We start from the raw sequence: 17,982 nt of genomic DNA, 5'->3' as shown, positions 1-17,982 counted from the left end.
CAATTCATTCGAGTGGTATTTCAGACCACGGAAAACAGCCTTCTTGTAGAGTTGTATCGTAGTACATTTCCGCTGAAGAACCAAAACCTGGATGGAAACAAAGGGAAAGTTGAGTAGAGGTATGAATTTTTGACGAAAAGTGTTTTCAGTAATCCCCAACAAGCCTCAAAGATATTTAGCCAAGGAAAATGATCATCATCTCTTAATTTTCTAGTAAATAAACCTCTTGAATTAGTGGCCAACAAGGTTTAATATGCAAAACAACAACATTGCACGTGTTGCTTGCGTGCAGACGTCTCCTATTTCCTTTGTTGCACGTGGTTGAACTTTTAGCACTTTCCTGTATATTTCAAAAACGGCTCGACAAAATTCTTTTTAAACCTCATCACACAATCTCGATGATGTATATATTAATGTCCGCAACTTTTATTGAGATTGATTCTCTGGAGCACCTTGAAATTTTAAGACGAACGTGGCCCAGGAACCGACCAAAAATCCGCGTTACAACATTCATTGTTTTGACGTTATGCTAATTTTTCCAAATTAATGATCACCGTACATATCTTCATGGCTAGTTCATTTTAGTATGACTTTTATTGCATATTTTGAATGTAAAACATTGACAATGTTTCCTAAACTAACATAACTTCAGCTTGACTGTTTCTAAGACAACAGCTACTTACCAGCTCCTTCAAGCATCATTCGATCACCTCCCATCTGAAAAATTGCTTAATCAAAGATCCCAAATCCTTATATAGAAAGGAAAAATAATACGATTCTTTAATAAGCAAGACGAATATTAATTTCTGACAGAGATTTTAAGTTTTCGCCTTTACTTGAAAAACGTTTTAGCCATGATCACCGCCTGAAAGCTGATGTTCAACAGCCTCGTTCCCAAGCGAGTTCGCACTACCCGAGTGAGCGGAGGAGACTTGGACCCGGTTTTAACCTTTTTTTTGCTACGCAACCGATCTTTGCAAAAGAAAAAAAACACACACAAGAATTTTTAGCAAGTACTTTGTAAATAAATAAAATTTCAGTCACCATCTAAATGCATTGGGATTGAAACTTCCTCGACGACTGCGCCGCATTTACTGCTCAGCTGTCCAGCAGCTTCCTTCACCATCTTGTCAACATCCGCTTCGGAGATTTCCAAACCAAACCCTTCTTTTAAGATTCCTATCTTCAAGTTTCCTTTTTTTTGACTGTCAGCTATTAAACAAAGACAAATTGACAGGGTAGAAAGTTGGTGCTATATTATGACACAAAAAAGAAACACAAAAATAATGCTAGTGGTGAGCAAGAGCATGCGCAATTCTGCACAAATCATGACATCACGTCCGGTTGAAGTTGCCGTCGCCCAAAACGTCTCCATCTTAAGTTCCCTTTTTTCAGGGCGACGGCAACTTCAACCGGACGTGACGTCATGATTTGTGCAATATTGCGCATGCTCTTGCTTACCACATTGCCGTCGTGCTCCCGTCGGCGACGTGAAACTGGTCTGTTTGGCGTTGTGGCGAGAACGTGAGTATTTAACTTTCATTTCAATCAGGTTTGTTGCGTTTAGCAACCAGAATTTTGCAGGTTATCGTTCTTAATTGTCCTTGTTTTCTTTGAGTCACATTTCAAGCTCGATTTCCAAGCTCTGTTATCTAAACTTATATCTTTATAATGTTTCTATGTTTCATGTCACAGAGTCAAGATCCAATCTGATCCAGTATGGCAAACAGCAAACCGTTAGTGAGCTTTACATGGACAAAATGGTCCTACGAGCCAAATGAAAGTATCCAGACAAAAAGTATGAACTCCGATATTTTAATTGTGTGTTTTTAGCTCACTTTTTTCGTTAGAGTATCGTATAAGTGAAATGTATTGAAAATTGATTAGAATAGTAGGTAATACCACGTACTAACCAACGTGACTATTAAACGTGGGAATACTGAAATAAATTTGTTGTTGTTGTTGTTATTGTTGTTCCATGCAAGCAAATAAGCATTAATTCTCTTAATTCTTTATATGTGAAGCCATATTTTCCTCTTCGGTAGTCTTCCAAGACGCCGTCCTCCTGAGTTCACTACCATCTTAATGTTCGAATTTTGGAAGGAATTGACGGCTGCCTCTGTTCCAGGCCAGTCCGGTCGCCGTCGCCCCGAAATAAGTTCCCTAGCATTTTCATGACGGCCGAGAGAGCTGTCCTTTAGGTTAAAAAAGTGACTTTTTTCGAAGAATTTTGCTATTTTATCAGTTCAAGTGTTACAAAAAGTATTACTTTAATGTTTATGAGTTCCCCTAGGAGTAAATTCACGCTTTTGTAGCAAAACTGGGTAACAGATGTTTCTGTTGGCTTCCGTTCGCCATGTTGGAGCTCATCCGGATGAGCTCCATCATGGCGTCTCCATACAAAGCTCTATAAATTTGGGTAAAACATTTCCTCGGATATCTCGTATACGAATTATTCCTTCGACCCAAATCTTGGCGAGGGTCTTTGTATATTTACCTCCTTTCATTTCCCAGATTCTGGACTTTATCTGTCGAATGGTTTTGATGCTTATTTTGATCTTTTTTGGATGGCGTGACACTGAAAAACCAGCAATATAAGCACGCGAGCGGCGAAGCCGCTTGCCGCGAGAAACGAGGGCGTAAGCCCGAGAAGAAAAAAAAGAGACTGCTGACTCTTTTGTTCTGTCTGGGGACAACGAAGCTGTCAAGGTAATTTAATTAATCAATTAAACCCCAGTAACTTGAAACGATTTATAAATAGAACATAAACAACTGAAAAAATTGCACTTTCTTTAAATCCGGTAAGATTGCCTTGAATTCGTTTCCCTTGAGGAAATTTACAGCAGCTTCCTTCTGTAAGATATCCTAAAACTTTTATATTGCTGAGATTCTGCTTGGTTCGCTATTGTTTGCCGTTGGTTGTGACGTGTGACAATTTTTATTGTTTACAATCTCACCACAGACCAGTCAATGATCTGTCAACAGCTATGCAATTGACCAATCGTTACGCCGTTTCTGAGCTGACGGAGGATTTGTTTACTACAAAAGAGTCAGCAGTCCGTCTTTTCTCGTAACGTCTCAATCTCAATCCAAGTAGTAGACGGATTTTAAGAGAAAAGCGGACTGCAAGCAACCTAATCTGAGTTGTCTTAACCGATTCTCGAAGCTGTAAGAAGGTGGGTACGGTACGTGGGCAGTTTGAAAAATTACTTTACTGAACTTTCAGTAAAAACATCTTAGAATGCGAAATCTTTTAACGAAAACTCAAAATTTCACTAAAGAAAGCCAAAAAAGCACTGCCGTTGTTCTGTGTACCGTCGAGGTTCATGGTAATTCGATCGGATACTAGGAGCCCATAGCGAGCAACTCCCCTACTAGGCCTATGTCACGGCTTTTTTACGGTGGCTATCGTTTGTTCCAAATTGCAGATTTTAAGGGAAATGTTTCAATAAAAGTTTGAAGAAAATGTTATCTGTATTTCTTCAAAAGAAGAAAAGATCGACGCTCGGATTTCAATCAACAACCGTCCCACTAACAGAGGGTGGTCTGTCTGTGGTTGTACCTGGTTTTACTCTTTATTACGTTCAAAATGTGCCCGTGAACGCTAATCCTGGGGGCCGTTTTTCTCGTAATTGCAATAATAGCATCCGTTAACAAAACAAAATGGGCTGGTTATGGGGGTTAGTACCCTCGCTTTCTAAGATTTTAATTTTAAACATGACTCTCGAAATACGGACCCCTGGTGTTCTGTCTCATTCCTTATTCACTCTTTCTGCTTTCAAACGTGGAAATTTACTTTTAAAGAACGCTTCAAAGCGAACCAGAAATGCAAGGGTATACTCAAAAATTAGCGTGGGATTTGTTTGCATATTTGCGTGGGATTTATTTGCATATCTGCTTTCAAACGTGGAAATTCACTTTTAAAAAAACGCTTCAAAGCAGGATTTGTTTGCATATTTGCGTGGGATTTATTTGCATATCTGCTTTCAAACGTGGAAATTCACTTTTGAAAGAACGCTTCAAAGCGAACCAGGAATGCAAGGGTATACTCAAAAATTAGCGTGGGATTTGTTTGCATATTTGGGCTTTGTGTCAATTAACTTTATGGCGGCCAAAAGCAATATTATTTGTTAACATGATGCTATTAAAATGGGTATAGAACCCAGGGGGGGGGGGTACTCGGGATTTCAAGTGACAGGGATGATCGAAGGATTTTTTTGGGTACGAAAATTTGGCTTGGGTAGCTTGATTTGAGTAGGGATTTTTTGGGGGGTATTAAAAAGAATCGGTAGTGCCCTGGCTGCGTAGTTCTGCGAATAAAGTACAAACAAACGTGTTTTGCTGTTGTTTAATGGTTAACTATGGTGTCGCTTTAAATCGCACGTGTTATACAATAGTCTGCAATGTCTCGTGTGCCCGGCATGGGATTTTTTGGAGGTTAATTTTTGGTCCAGGGATTTTTTTGGGTCTTGACTTTTGGCTCCATTCGATCATCCCGTCACTTGAAATCCCGATCGCAACAGTATTGTTTTAAATAAATATCAAAAAGAAAAAGAAAAGCCTTCTTTCGAACGCAAATCTCTGGCTTATGTTAAATTGTAATCTCTTCTCAATTACCCTATCGCCAGATGCCGCCTTAATCTTGTTAAAAAATGTGACGCTTTATCGAATAACTGACCGATGATTGGATCAAACGGTAAAGAAACTAATTGCTTTTCGCGGTAGGAAGTTTATTGCTTGTCACTTAAACCCTAGCGCCCTTAACAACGCCAGCGTCCTGCGGTGTGCAAAAAAAGTATTTTTGTCCGGTCCTTGTCAACGCCTTGTGGTTCATGGCTCAGCATTACTTGCTGATTACCGAATTTCTTTGACTTCTAGAGTCTGTCATTGAAAGCTAGTGTTAATGGGACGTTCTGGTCAAAAATAGGAAATTTTTGCCGAATTTTTCTCGAAAATTTCTTGTGGGCCTTCAGACTAAGCGCAACACCAACACCACCACCACCATCATCATCATCATCATCATCATCATCACCATCATCATCATGCTTTGACACAATATATTTTGTGTTTTAATTTTAGGTCAAAATGCGTTCCGTAAATGTTTTACTTTTGCTGATGCTTTCTTTTCATGAGATGAAAAGCGCTTGTAAGTAAATTTTTATTATTGGTTATCAACCTCGTCCCCAGGGCTTTTCCCTGAAAAAATGGGTGGGGCGCCACCCACTTTTTAAGGGAAAAGCCCTGGGGACGAGGTTGTGGTTATCACTACTTCATAAAAAGCAAGGTTGGCACTGTTGGTTAGAGTGCGGGCCTTCAGTGTGCGAGGTCTCGAGTTCGATCCGCGGTGACACCATATCCTTGTTTCAACTTCTCTCCTTTCTGTGTAGCTTTGTCTAGCTTTAAATACCCTTAAAAACGAAGCGCTAATGGAGATAGGGGGTAAAATGACCGCACCGTCGACGTCAAGTTTATCAGTTATTACTGTCACGAGGATCGACGTATTAAAAATATGGTTACTTTACCTTTTACCTTTAAAGGTATGTAGGAGAGGTAATCAATAATATTTCCCGATTCAATCCATCCCTAGTCTTTATTGGAGGCGTTTTTTTCGGGTACGCGAATGTTTCTGCTTGATGACCGCCATGTTGAATTCCACCGGCGTGAGTCAAAGGCGGTTATGATAAAATCAAAGATGGCGGCCACCACGATACGAACATAAACAGGGAGCGCGGGTACTTCCGCTATAACATACTCCTCCCCCCCCCGATGGGCTGAATCCTGACTCCCTTAGTAGTTCAGGGGGTCTAGTCAGGTACAAAACGGAGCACATTTTTTTCGGACACCGCGGACATCACACGTGATGACCGCGTGAGAGTTACACGTGAGTTTCATGTTTAGGGTTAAATCTGTCGAGTGAGTTTTCCAAAACCTAACTAAATTAAATTTCCTAAACTAACACAAATGTTTACTTTTATGTTTAGGGTTAAATTAGTAGGGCGCAGTGTTTAGGGTTAAATCTGTCGAGTGAATGTCCTAACCTAACTAAATTTCCTAACCTAACTAAATGTCCTAACCCAACGTTTACTTTTATGTTTAGGGTTAAATCAGTCGGGCGCAGTGTTTAGGGTTAAATATTTGTCCTAACCTAACTAAATTTCCTAACCTTACTAAATGTCCTAACCTAACTAAATGTCCTAACCCAATGTTTACTTTTATGTTTAGGGTTAAATTAGTGGGGCGCAGTGTTTAGGGTTAAATCAGTCGGACGCAGTGTTTAGGGTTAAATCAGTCGGGCGCAGTGTTTAGGGTTAAATCAGTCAAAAAAATTTCCTAACCTAACTAAATTTCCAAAACCTAACTAAATTTCCTAACCTAACTAAATGTCCTAACCTATCTAAATTTCCTAACCCAATGTTTATTTTTATGTTTAGGGTTCAGGTCACACTTGAGTGATTATGGGCAAGTTTGAGCAAGCCCATTGACGTCACACTTTGTTTTTGCTGACTCAGTTTTAGTTTTGTAACTAAGTTTTCCAAAACCTAACTAAATGTCCTAACCCTAACCCTTTTCCTAAGCTAACCTAACGTTTAATGTCGAGGGTTAAACAAGTTAATTCCATCACGGTTTATGTTTGGGCATGTTTAGGCAAGCCCATTGACGTCACGTACATTTTGTTGACTCAGCAGAATTTGTTTCTATTTTTAGAACTTGACATCATTTTATAATAACACAAGGTATAAAAGCCGGATATCTATAACCATACTCATTTTATTACGATACGTTGTAGTGAACGGAGCTCTCATCATGGCAATTACTTACCCACGTCCCTGTCCGACCTGTGGAACCAAAATTAACAATCGAAGTAATTTCTCAAGACATAGAAAACATTGTGAGAAGAAAGTAGATCCTGTTCCATGTCCACACTGTCAGTCCACATTTACAAGAAAAGATGATATGTTAAGACATGTGAAGAAGTTCCACTCCGAAGCAGCCAAGCGGAAAGCAAAGGAGTCTGCTGAACTCTTACGTCTAGAGTTATTGCATGCAGACAAAGTCACACGTCTATCGGAAGATTCTCAGACTGGTGGTGCAGTTACTCGTGGTATGAAGCGTCCAGCTGAAGATTCCAATTTTGATGTCAAAGAATTAAAACCAGAGATTAAACCACAAGAGAAAAACGAAGAGTACAACAAGGGACCTACTCCGCTCTTTGTGGCGAATGTAACCAAATTAGGTTCTGCCAAACGCTGGAAACAAAATGCTGTAGTGAACCAAACATTCATAATGACCCTTGATCAGCAACGCTCTCCGAAAGAGTCCGAAGACTTGAATATTGCTGCAACCCACGCTATTGCAGAAGCAACCGACCATTTGATTGAGGAACTCCAAATACCAGAAGATTATTGGATGACACTTCAGATCGGTAGTAGAGAGCATCGTAGGGATGGTTTAACAGGAGAAACGTGGAAAATTGATGTGGGCGATTTTACAAAGCGAGCTGCCATGACTCAAGCTGTTCTACAAAATCTTAGCCACGTCCTGAACAGCGGAGAGTTCATTACGAATGATGTCGGATTCTCAGCCTCGGTATTGTTCAGCCGACCAGAACGCAAAGGTGGTAAACGGGCAGGTGCAAGTCCAGGTCAGAAAATATGGGAACAGATGGCGAAGGAATCCAAGTGCGTTTGTGAAATAAAAAACAAGGATACTCTCTGTTGTGCCCGTGCCATCGTGGTGATGCGTGAGTATGCCAAACGCCAAGCAGGTGAACCTAACACGTTCAAAAATATTTCTCTGGATCGAGGAATAAATACCCAGCAACTAAAAGAAGCTAAAAAGCTCCACCAAGAAGCTAATGTTCCCGAGGGCTTATGCGGTTTAGACGAAGTGAATACATTTCAAGAGTACCTAGGCCAACAAGGATTTAGAATCATTGTAGTGGATGCTACACGGGGTGGTGTGATCTTTAAAGGAGACAAGTACGAAGACGAAAACAAAATTATTGCTCTGGTAAAGTCAGTGTATGTGGACGAACAGAACCAGGAAAAAGCCCATTACGATGGTTTATACAGCATTCCTGGATTTATGAACCGTAGTTATTTTTGCAAAAAGTGCTGCAAAGGCTACAATAGCGAAGACAGTGCCCATCACCATTGTCAAGCTAAAAATTGCCCTGCCTGTAAAAGAAACACAGCAAATGATGAAGAGGGATGTCAAGATTTTACGTTATGGGCGAAACCAGATCGTAGCTGTAGAATTTGCAAACGTGAATTCTATGGTGAGCAGTGTTTTTTAGCACATTTCATTGAAACAGTAGAAGAAAAGAAGGACATGAAAAAAAACAAGAGAAAGATTAGAACAACAACTCCATGAACGTTTGACCCCCATCTTGGAACTGAAAAGCACTTGTCGAGATTTTCAACGATGTCCTCAGTGTATGGTGACTTACAAAGTGAACCAAGACTTTCCTCACAAATGCTTGCATGCACAGTGTAAACATTGCTTGGAATTTGTTCCTATTTACCAGCATAAGTGTTACATTACCAGTGAGGAAGAACAAAAATTCAAGAGAGCCTTACAAAAATTAAGAAGCAAGAAGAAGAAAATAGAAACAATTTTGGGAACGATTGTTGAAGGTTTACCGGATCAAAGTACACAAGACGAGATTGATGCATTGATTGCTCAACGGAAGAAAAAATTAAAAGATTTGGATTACATCAATATGGGAGTACCCATGGTTGAAATCCAATTAGCAGATTTGCAGGAAAAAGTCATTGATGAGTTGTTAGATGAAGGAGTGTCATTAGAAGGCATTACTCTAGACATGGTCAACGAACGTTTACCAAAAGAAAAACTGACAAAGAAGATTTATGCGGATGATTTGATCTTTGCCGATATTGAATGTTTAATTGATAGCAACAAAACATTCATCCCGATTCTGATCTGTTTTACAAAAGGACGTAGCAAAACGATCTATCACCACTGGGGTACGAATTGTGTGAGTCTATTTCTCGACACAGTTCAAACATGGGCTGAAGAAGAAAAGCAGGAAAACGGAGGAAAAGGAAAATTACCAGAGTACACAATATTCTTTCATAATTTGAAAGGCTTTGATGGCGTGCTGACGACAAATACCCTGTACAACCAGAATTTAAAAGTCACAGATCAAATGGGGACAGGTACGAAGATGTTACACTTCAAGCATCACAATCTGATTTTCAAAGATTCATTGAACTTTTTGAATATGCCCCTTGCGGCATTTCCAAAAACTTTTGGTTTGACAGAACTGAAGAAAGGATTTTTCCCGCATAAATTTTCCATGTTGAAGCATTTACACTACGAGGGCAAGATCCCAGACCTTGAGTTCTTTGAGCCCCAGCACATGTCTAAAGATAAGAAAGAAGAATGCGAAACTTGGCATGCAGAGCAAGTACGCAAGGGGGAGACTTGGAACTTTCAAAACGAAATGCTGGACTATTGCAAAAGCGACGTCCAATTGTTACGAGAAGGTTGTCTGAAATTTGCTCAAGACACCAAGAACGAGGCAGGATTTAATCCACTGACTCAATGTATTACGATTGCCTCCACGTGTCATTATTTCTGGCGGAATCACCAGATGCAGCCGAAAACCATTGCTGTAGAACCAGTGCAAGGATGGGGTGGCCTTAAAGTGAACCAAAGCAAAATCGCTTTACAATGGTTGTATTTGGAAGATCTCAAATTAGGAGGCAATAGAATCAAACATTCCCGCAATGGAGGAGAACAAGTACTTCAAATCAAGGGTAGCAGAGTCACTGTGGATGGTTATGATCACATAACTAAAACAGTGTACGAGTTCCAAGGATGCGAGTACCATGGATGCCGTAAATGTAAACCGAATGGCAGGCATGTGAAAACCTTTCACCATCCAGATAGAACGGTAGAAGAAATTTATCAAGTCACCCAACGAAAAACAGAGCTGTTAAAAGAAGCGGGTTATACAGTGAAGGAACAATGGGAGTGTGATTTTAACAAAAAACTGAAACAATGTCCAAACTTGCAAGAGCAAATCGATAAAATGTCATGGGTTTCTCCTTTGAACCCAAGAGAGGCATTCTTTGGAGGCCGAACAGGCATGGCCAAATGTTATTACCAGGCAGGCAAAGAAGAAGAAATTTTATATGAGGATTTTACGAGCCTTTACCCCACCATCAACAAGTATGGAACGTATCCCATTGGGCACCCTCACATCATTGTCAACCCTGTGAACCAAAACATCCAAGATTACTTTGGAATTGCTAAAGTCAATGTCTTGGCACCAGAAAAATTGCTGCATCCAGTGTTACCGGTGAAGCAGAATGAAAAATTGCTGTTTCCTTTATGTGTCAAATGTGCAGAGGATCAAGCAGAACAACCCTGGTTTGAACGGACCAATCTCTGTCCACACAGTGATAAAGAACGAATGATGACAGGTACATGGTGTACTCCGGAGCTGCTAAAAGCAGTCGAGAAAGGCTGCCAAATCCTAAAAATCCATGAAGTATGGCACTTTCCTGACGACCAGAGAAAGGAGGGGTTATTTGCACCGTATGTGAATACGTGGCTCAAGCACAAAACAGAAGCCAGTGGATGGCCGTCAGGGGTAGAAACAGAAGAACAGAAAGCCACCTATATCCACGATTACAAAGAACACGAGGGGATTGATCTAGACCCTGAAAAAATAGAAAAGAATCCAGGTCGTAAACAAGTCGCCAAATTAATGTTGAACAGCTTTTGGGGGAAATTTGGCGAGAACGAGCATCGCACACAAACACACTCAATTCAGGATCCGGACACATGGGAGAAAATTGTTCAAGATCCTACCATTATAGTTAAAGATGTGCGTATTTTTAACGAGGATGTCATGGAAGTCAGCACCCTGAAATTTGAGGATGCTTGTCAAAGCAGTGGAAAGATCAATATATTCGCCGCGGCCTTCACAACATCTCTGGCTCGTTTAAAGCTATATTCCGAATTGGAAAAGTTAAACGAGCAAGTGTTATACTATGACACAGATTCAGTGATTTACAGTTACAAGCCTGGAGAAGTGAAAATCCCTACAGGAGTGTTTCTTGGTCAAATGACGGACGAATTAGAAGGAGACACCATAGAAGTGTTTGGATCGGCAGGACCTAAATCGTACTGCTATCAGACAGCGAAGGGTAAAACGGAGTGCAAGAACAAGGGGACCAAGAGTTCCTTTGAAATTAACCAAGTGTTGAATTGTAACTCCATGATGCAGCACATTCAGAAAGAACTGTCACATCCTTTGGAGCAAAGAAGACTCATGGAAATAGAAATAAAGAATCATTTTGTTACAGATAACACCAACAAGACGGTTAGTTTAACAGATTTAGTGAAAGTGTTTGGTGTCAATTGGGACAAGCGCGTGATTGAAAAAGGAACAGGGCTGACATACCCCTATGGCTATGTGAGGTTGTAATTTTTGCATGTGCTAAGTTTTTATTTTGTTGTAAAATAGAGCACAGTTGGCTTGGTAGCGCGAGCTCTAGTCTATAGTCTTGTAAAATAGAGGTAAGGTCTGCATGGTGGCGTCAACCAATAAAGTGTGTTCTTGTTACAAATTTTTGTGTGTATGGTTATTAGTGTGAAAATTTCCCAATCCTTAAACCAAAGAGAAAAAAATCACAAAAAACTTTAACAAGGAAGAAAATTCCCAAACCTTAAACCAGGGGAAAATTTCCCAAACCTTAAACCAAGGGAAAATTTCCCAAACCTAAAACCAAAGAAAAAATACCCTAACCCTAACCCTAACCCTAACCCTACCCCTACCCCTAACCGTAACCGTAACCCTAACCCTAACCCTAACCCAAACCTTAACCCTAACCCTAACCCTAACCCTAAACCAACCCCAATTCCTAACCCTAACCCTAACACTAACCCTAACCTAAACCCTAAATCCTAACCCTAAATCCTAACCTAAATCCTAGCTCTAAATCCTAGTCCTAAATCCTAACCCTAAATCCTAACCCTAACCCTAACCCCTAACCCCTAACCCTAACCCTAAATCCTAACCCTAACCCTAACCCTAAATCCTAACCCTAACCCTAAACTTACCCTAACCCTAACCCTAAACTCTAACCCTAACCCTAACCCCTAACCCTAACCCTAACCCTAAACCCTTACCCTAAACCCTAACCCTAACCCTAAATCCTAACCCTAACCTTATTAGCATTTTATCCCTAACCCTAATCCCAAAGGACTAGGGCTTATTATCATTTTAACCCTAACCCTAATCCCAAGGGGGCTAGGGTTTAACCCTAACCTCATTACCATTTTAACCCCTAACCCTAATCCCAAAGGAGTAGGGCTAATTACCATTTTAACCCTAACTAGGAGAAGGACTGGGTACGAGTGTAAATAAAAATGTGATGACACACTTTATTTCAATCATAAAAAACAAGTGCGAATGTGAGTGTGTGGAAGACAGTCAAAATGCAGACGATGTCAATGCAAGATTTGGAGCAGTTATCGTATTGGCAAGAAAAACGTTTCAAAAGTGGACATTGGTATAATCTGTACAATCCAGTGATTTCAGTGGAGTTAACAGAATTTGCAGACAGAGTGGTGAGAAATAACGACGCTGTGCAAGAATTTCAATTGGATCTCACAGTACACCAACACAGAGTACCAGCATGGAATGAAAGTCTGTTGATGTCAATGAGCGATGGTTTATTACGTGCAGTACAACATTGGGTGAAAAGTCGAAGATTATCCATGAAAACAAGATGTTATTTAACCCTACACACCGTGGAACCGATTGCTCTCCCAATCACAAAATGTTTAGGGGTGCTGACCAATATTCCAGTATTTGCCTTCTTTCCGTGGACTGTGTCCTTATCACGCACTATGTTAGCCATGTTCGATGCTCTGAGTTATAATTGGTTATTAGCTAAACTTCAAGCACTTGCTAATAACATGAAATTGGTCATCACAGTGATTCACGAAAAAACATGCCTAAACATGTAAGATCCCAAGGGACCATCACGCCCAGACATGTCCTGCTGACGTCATTACCCTTGGGACCTTTGAACATGTATTTCAGTGCATCGAAAATTTGGTGAAAACATTACAGATTTGCAACATGCCGAAAGTCACGTATCCAAGACCATGTCCTACATGTGGAAAAGAAATGAGCAAAGGCAATTTCTTTCCTCATAAGAAGCAGTGTGGTACAACAGAGAATCGATATCATTGTCCATACTGCCCACTCTCGTTTTCACAGAAGGGTAATATGCAACGGCATGTACAACGGCAACATTTGAAGAATCCGCAAAGGTTTACTTGTCCAAAATGTCGTCAAGTATTCACAGGTAAACAAAAAATGAAACTTCATTTGGAAACTGTATGTGCTGAGGTAAAACCCTGCTACAAATGTTGGCACTGCAACGCATCATTTACAAGACAAGACAGCAGGCAAACGCACATGCGACGTGTTCACGGGTATATTTGCAAGGAGTAAGACGTCAATTTGCAACTACATTTACAACATTTGAGTGAAGAGCGAGATTGCAAAGACGAATGGATGTTTGTGGAGTCACGACCCATTGAAGAGAACGAACACAAGATTTGCCACTGCGGTCAGACACCCATAAAGTCTTACTTCTTTCTGGAAAACAAGATCAATGGAAACCGCACCTTTGTAGGTTCAACATGTATTGAGAACATTGATCCTCGAGTGGGTAAAGTGATTGCATATTTCGACCATATATTAAAAGAAGACATACAAGGGACATATCAAGGAGAAAACGACGAAGGTTTACAAAAGTTTACAGTGACATCAAACACAGTACTCGCTAAAGGTTCAGAAGTAGTGAAACATTTAAACCCACCAGTCACCAAAAACTTAGAGAATAAACACGAAGTTTTGGTGGAATATCCTAAACAAGAGACTTTGATTGTAGGTCAATCATATCCGCTTAAATTGAAAGCCAAGTATGTTAGAGGACAGTTAACGTTTACTGCATTGTAACTTTTTTCACTATACGTGTAACTAGTTTTAGGAGGTCAATAATAATAAAAAAATCACACAATGATTACAGTTTAAACATGTGTTTTATTTTTACTGAGTGCTGTTTAATTGATTACAGAGCTGGGTATATTTGGACTGCAAATCGGTGAGTTCCTGCATGAGCTGTGTCACAGACAATTTCTGGGGTTTTTTGGATGTCTTGAGTAACTGAGAGCGTTCACATGCCCGTTCCTTTTTCATGGTTTGATAACTGGTTTGATCTTGCACAAGTTTTTTCTCCTCATCCAAAATCATTTGATCTAAAATGACACAATGTACTTGTTCACAGGCCGCATTCACGACTGCTTGTGATTCTGGTGATTCCATTTTTGGGAAGGGCCGTAATGATTTGAACCGTTTAGGAAATGTGCCCTTTTTGAGATGGTTTCTGAATCCCTTGATGGCTTTTTCACGATACTTGATACGTGCCTGGATTGCTTGCAGTTTTTGACGATAACTTTTTAGTGTAGGTTTCTTGCTTTTTACTGTAGTTTCCATATTTTTCTAAGTGGGTTCAGACACAGTGGGAGGATTATTTTCTTTGATAGGTTCAGAGACAGCGGGAGTTTCTTCGAGTGCAGACATGTTTCCCATACAAGAGGTGAGATAAAAATGATTTCTTAATGTGAGACCGATGTCAATTTATAGCCTGAGGTGAGATCTGAAAAACATAAAAGAATAGTTCGTGTGAAACTATCATTCATTTAACACAAGGTATCATGAAGATAGGACTGCATGATGAATGGTCTCCAGTAGAGGAACCGCGGAATCAAGATTTAGAAGACATGTGGATTACACATGAGCAAACAGAGAGAGAAATGTACCCTGAGAATCAGGAGAATTGCCATTGGATGGAGTTAGCATTGGATGATCCCTTGTTTCAAGTCAGTTATACCCAAATATTTGGTTCTTATTTATATGTCGTTGACATAACCTAAAAGCCTCCGTCAAAAGAAGGTATGAGAAATATGGATTTTGAAATAGTGTATCCTATATACCACGGATTGAATGACATTATTGAATTAACAAAACCTTCCAAGACATCCAAGATTAAAATCAGAGCCTCCTCCAGAGAACATTGTGAGGTCGTCTATACCTGTGAATTCCGCGTAGATCAGTGGTCTTATAACAAAATGGATGAAATCATGGACGGGTTAGTGGATCAGCTTACTATGAAACAAAACTTGAATGGAGGTTTGCTCATACAGTTGTCTTTCAATGAGTAGATTGAAGTCAAAATTTTCAGTCAAAGTTTGCAGTCAAAGTCAACAACTAAAAATCTTATGTGTGAAAAAGTCTACAAAAATAAAATTCTTATGTGTGAAAAAGTCTACAAAAATAAAATTCTTACGTGTGAAAAAGTCTACAAAAATAAAATTCTTATGGGTGGAAAAAGTCTGCAACTTACAAATGTGTCATCCAAAGGTCCCAAGGCCCCTACGAAAAATTCTTAAGGCCCAAGGCCCCTACAAGGCCCCTACAAGGCCCCTCAGACCACCAAGGCCCCGGGGCCTTAAAGGCCCCTAAAATTATCAAGGTCCCAGGGACCTTATAAGGTCCCTCACATTTTAATGGGTCTAAAAAACTATAAATAGAACGAATTCATTATGTTAGTCATCACAATCATTTGTGTTAAGACTTCGTAGTGTCAAGATGCCTTACTGCCACAGACGTGTGTGTCCTATTTGCGGAAAACAGGATTTACTAAAACTAAGCGAACACTTACGTCAGGTTCATCATTTATCTAGCGATGAACGACAATTGTACTTGAAGAACGCTACATTTTCACAGTCGTTCTCACCAATTCTTAATGCTTCAGGATGTTTAGAGATACAACCTTACCCTGAGTTTAAGTTTCAACACCCGGCATCAATGATGGTCATAGGACCTACTCAGAGTGGGAAATCCTATTTTGTGGAACAATTGCTTTCAAGCAAACGTATCAAATACCCAAGTAGGAAAACCACAAAGATTCAATGGTTTTACACCCAGTGGCAACCACTGTATGAACGCATACAATCGACACTCAGGAAAAGTATTACGTTTGCTCAAGGGTTACCAGTAGTAAACGACAATTTAGAAGACATCAATGATCAGGTTCATAACCTATGGGTGTTTGATGACTTGATGGAAGAAGCTGTGCAAAGTCCACTCATATCTCAGCTGTTTACTCGTGGCCGTCATCGTAATTTAAGTGTCATTTTACTGTTACAAAATATGTTTCCCAAGGGGAAATTTAATACCAACATTTCACGAAACGCCCTATACATGGTATTGTTTCGTAGTCCTAGTGATCGAAAACAAATGGACATCATGGCGGAGCGAACATTTGCGAAGGATAGACCGAAATTTATGTCTGCTTATATGAAAGAAACCGAAAAACCCTACGGGTATATTATTTTAGACAATCACCCTAAAACAGCCAGCGAGAAACAAGTGATTGCTAATGTCTTTGGTAACTGTTATACTTACCCGAACATCACAAAAAGTACGCACACAGTCCCAAAGATAACAGACGTACAACCAGCAGTCACACACAACGTTGAAAGTCCGAAGCAACTAGTCAAATGTAAACGTGAAAAGCCACCCGCAAAGAAAACGAAAACAGTGAAACAGACTGCGAAGAAGAAACAAACGAAACCTACAGTGAAAAGGTCAAGAAAACCAGCTATCTATAAATCCAAGGTTATAAGAGAAAGCTCTGAGGAGGAGGACATTTACTCCAACGAAGACGAAAAACCAAAAGACTTACTGACAGAACTACGCGAACTCGCTAAACAAGAATATTTAGCTAGACAGCCACGCAATGGATTCAGATTTAATCCTTCGTATGCATAATGCATTTTTGTTCATAACATTGTCAATAAAATATGTTTAAAACCTTTATTTCTTGTGTCTTTTACTAGTGTACTAAAATTCCCTACATTTACTATAGCGGACCGCCAAGGAAACACCTTTTTCAGTCTAAGTCTTGTAGTCATGACCTGAGCGATCTATCATGGGTCAATTTGAGTCTTACATCTTGTAGAGCAAAGGTTCTCACTCTTTTGGTAGTTTAAAGTGAAGTTATTACTGACAAAGTGTTCACACGAGCACTTTTTTCCACGTAGCCGCCATCTTGGATTATTGCGATCGACACTCCGATAAGTTCAGTCCGATAGGGCTAAGAATGTGGCGTTTTACTGCGGGTAATAAGTTTTACTGTAGGTAAAAAGTTTATTCCTAGGTAAAAAGGACATGGCTAAAAACATACACACACATATACCTATAAAAAAACCCACACACACACGATCGTTCGATCGAGAGAAAACGTTTCAAAACGTTTTTACAGTAAAGTCGCTATTGCGCATGCGTAGTGCACAAAGGAACCCTCTAAAACTCTTTAACCTAAGTTAAATATACTTTATAAACATTTAAGACTAGTTTAAAAACGTTTTAGAACGTTTTTACATCACATTTATTACCGCGCATGCGTAGTGCGCAGGGGACAGAAATTCTGTACCACATGTGTGAGTCGTAACTTTCATACACATATATAAGTTAAGTTATTCTATACCTAGAATAACGAATGTCCGAGTCCTCTTCGGCGCTCTCCGAGTGCCGAGAACTTCTCGATCTTTTGACCTTGCTTAGAAATTGAATTGATTATCTCTTAGTAGTACTAGACGGCACTGGGGTGTCAAGTAACTAGGCAACTGAAAGTTGCCTAGTTACTGGATGCCGCCTGTCAATCAAAGCGGCGGCATCCTTTGAGACCACTACTGACGCCTAGTACTACTAAGAGATAATCAATTCAATTTCTAAGCAAGGTCAAAAGATCGAGAAGTTCTCGGCACTCGGAGAGCGCCGAAGAGGACTCGGACATTCGTTATTCTAGGTATAGAATAACTTAACTTATATATGTGTATGAAAGTTACGACTCACACATGTGG

At 39.9% G+C, this 17,982-nt stretch overlaps 1 protein-coding gene and 1 pseudogene across 1 annotated transcript; one reads left to right on the top strand and one right to left on the bottom strand.

The window, feature by feature from the left end:
- LOC140929301 (amidase-like) overlaps nucleotides 1–1,181 on the bottom strand; it is a 2,818-nt pseudogene extending 1,637 nt beyond the window's left edge.
- Nucleotides 1,182–8,722: 7,541 nt separating this feature from the next.
- Nucleotides 8,723–11,461, top strand: LOC140931484 (uncharacterized). The gene has a single exon (XM_073381294.1). It carries the CDS (start codon nucleotides 8,723–8,725, stop codon nucleotides 11,459–11,461), a length of 2,739 nt encoding a protein of 912 aa, XP_073237395.1.
- The last annotated feature ends 6,521 nt before the right edge of the window (nucleotides 11,462–17,982 follow it).

The sequence above is a fragment of the Porites lutea genome, chromosome 3 (assembly GCF_958299795.1).
Source record: "Porites lutea chromosome 3, jaPorLute2.1, whole genome shotgun sequence".
Classification (NCBI taxonomy): domain Eukaryota; kingdom Metazoa; phylum Cnidaria; class Anthozoa; order Scleractinia; family Poritidae; genus Porites; species Porites lutea.
The sequence above is the reverse complement of the archived record's forward strand: the minus strand, read 5'-3'. Positions and strand labels throughout refer to the sequence as shown.

Bases quoted from the DNA above. Each gene is read 5' to 3' on its own strand.
- LOC140931484 (XM_073381294.1), top strand. From the start codon at position 8,723: ATGGGAGTACCCATGGTTGAAATCCAATTAGCAGATTTGCAGGAAAAA.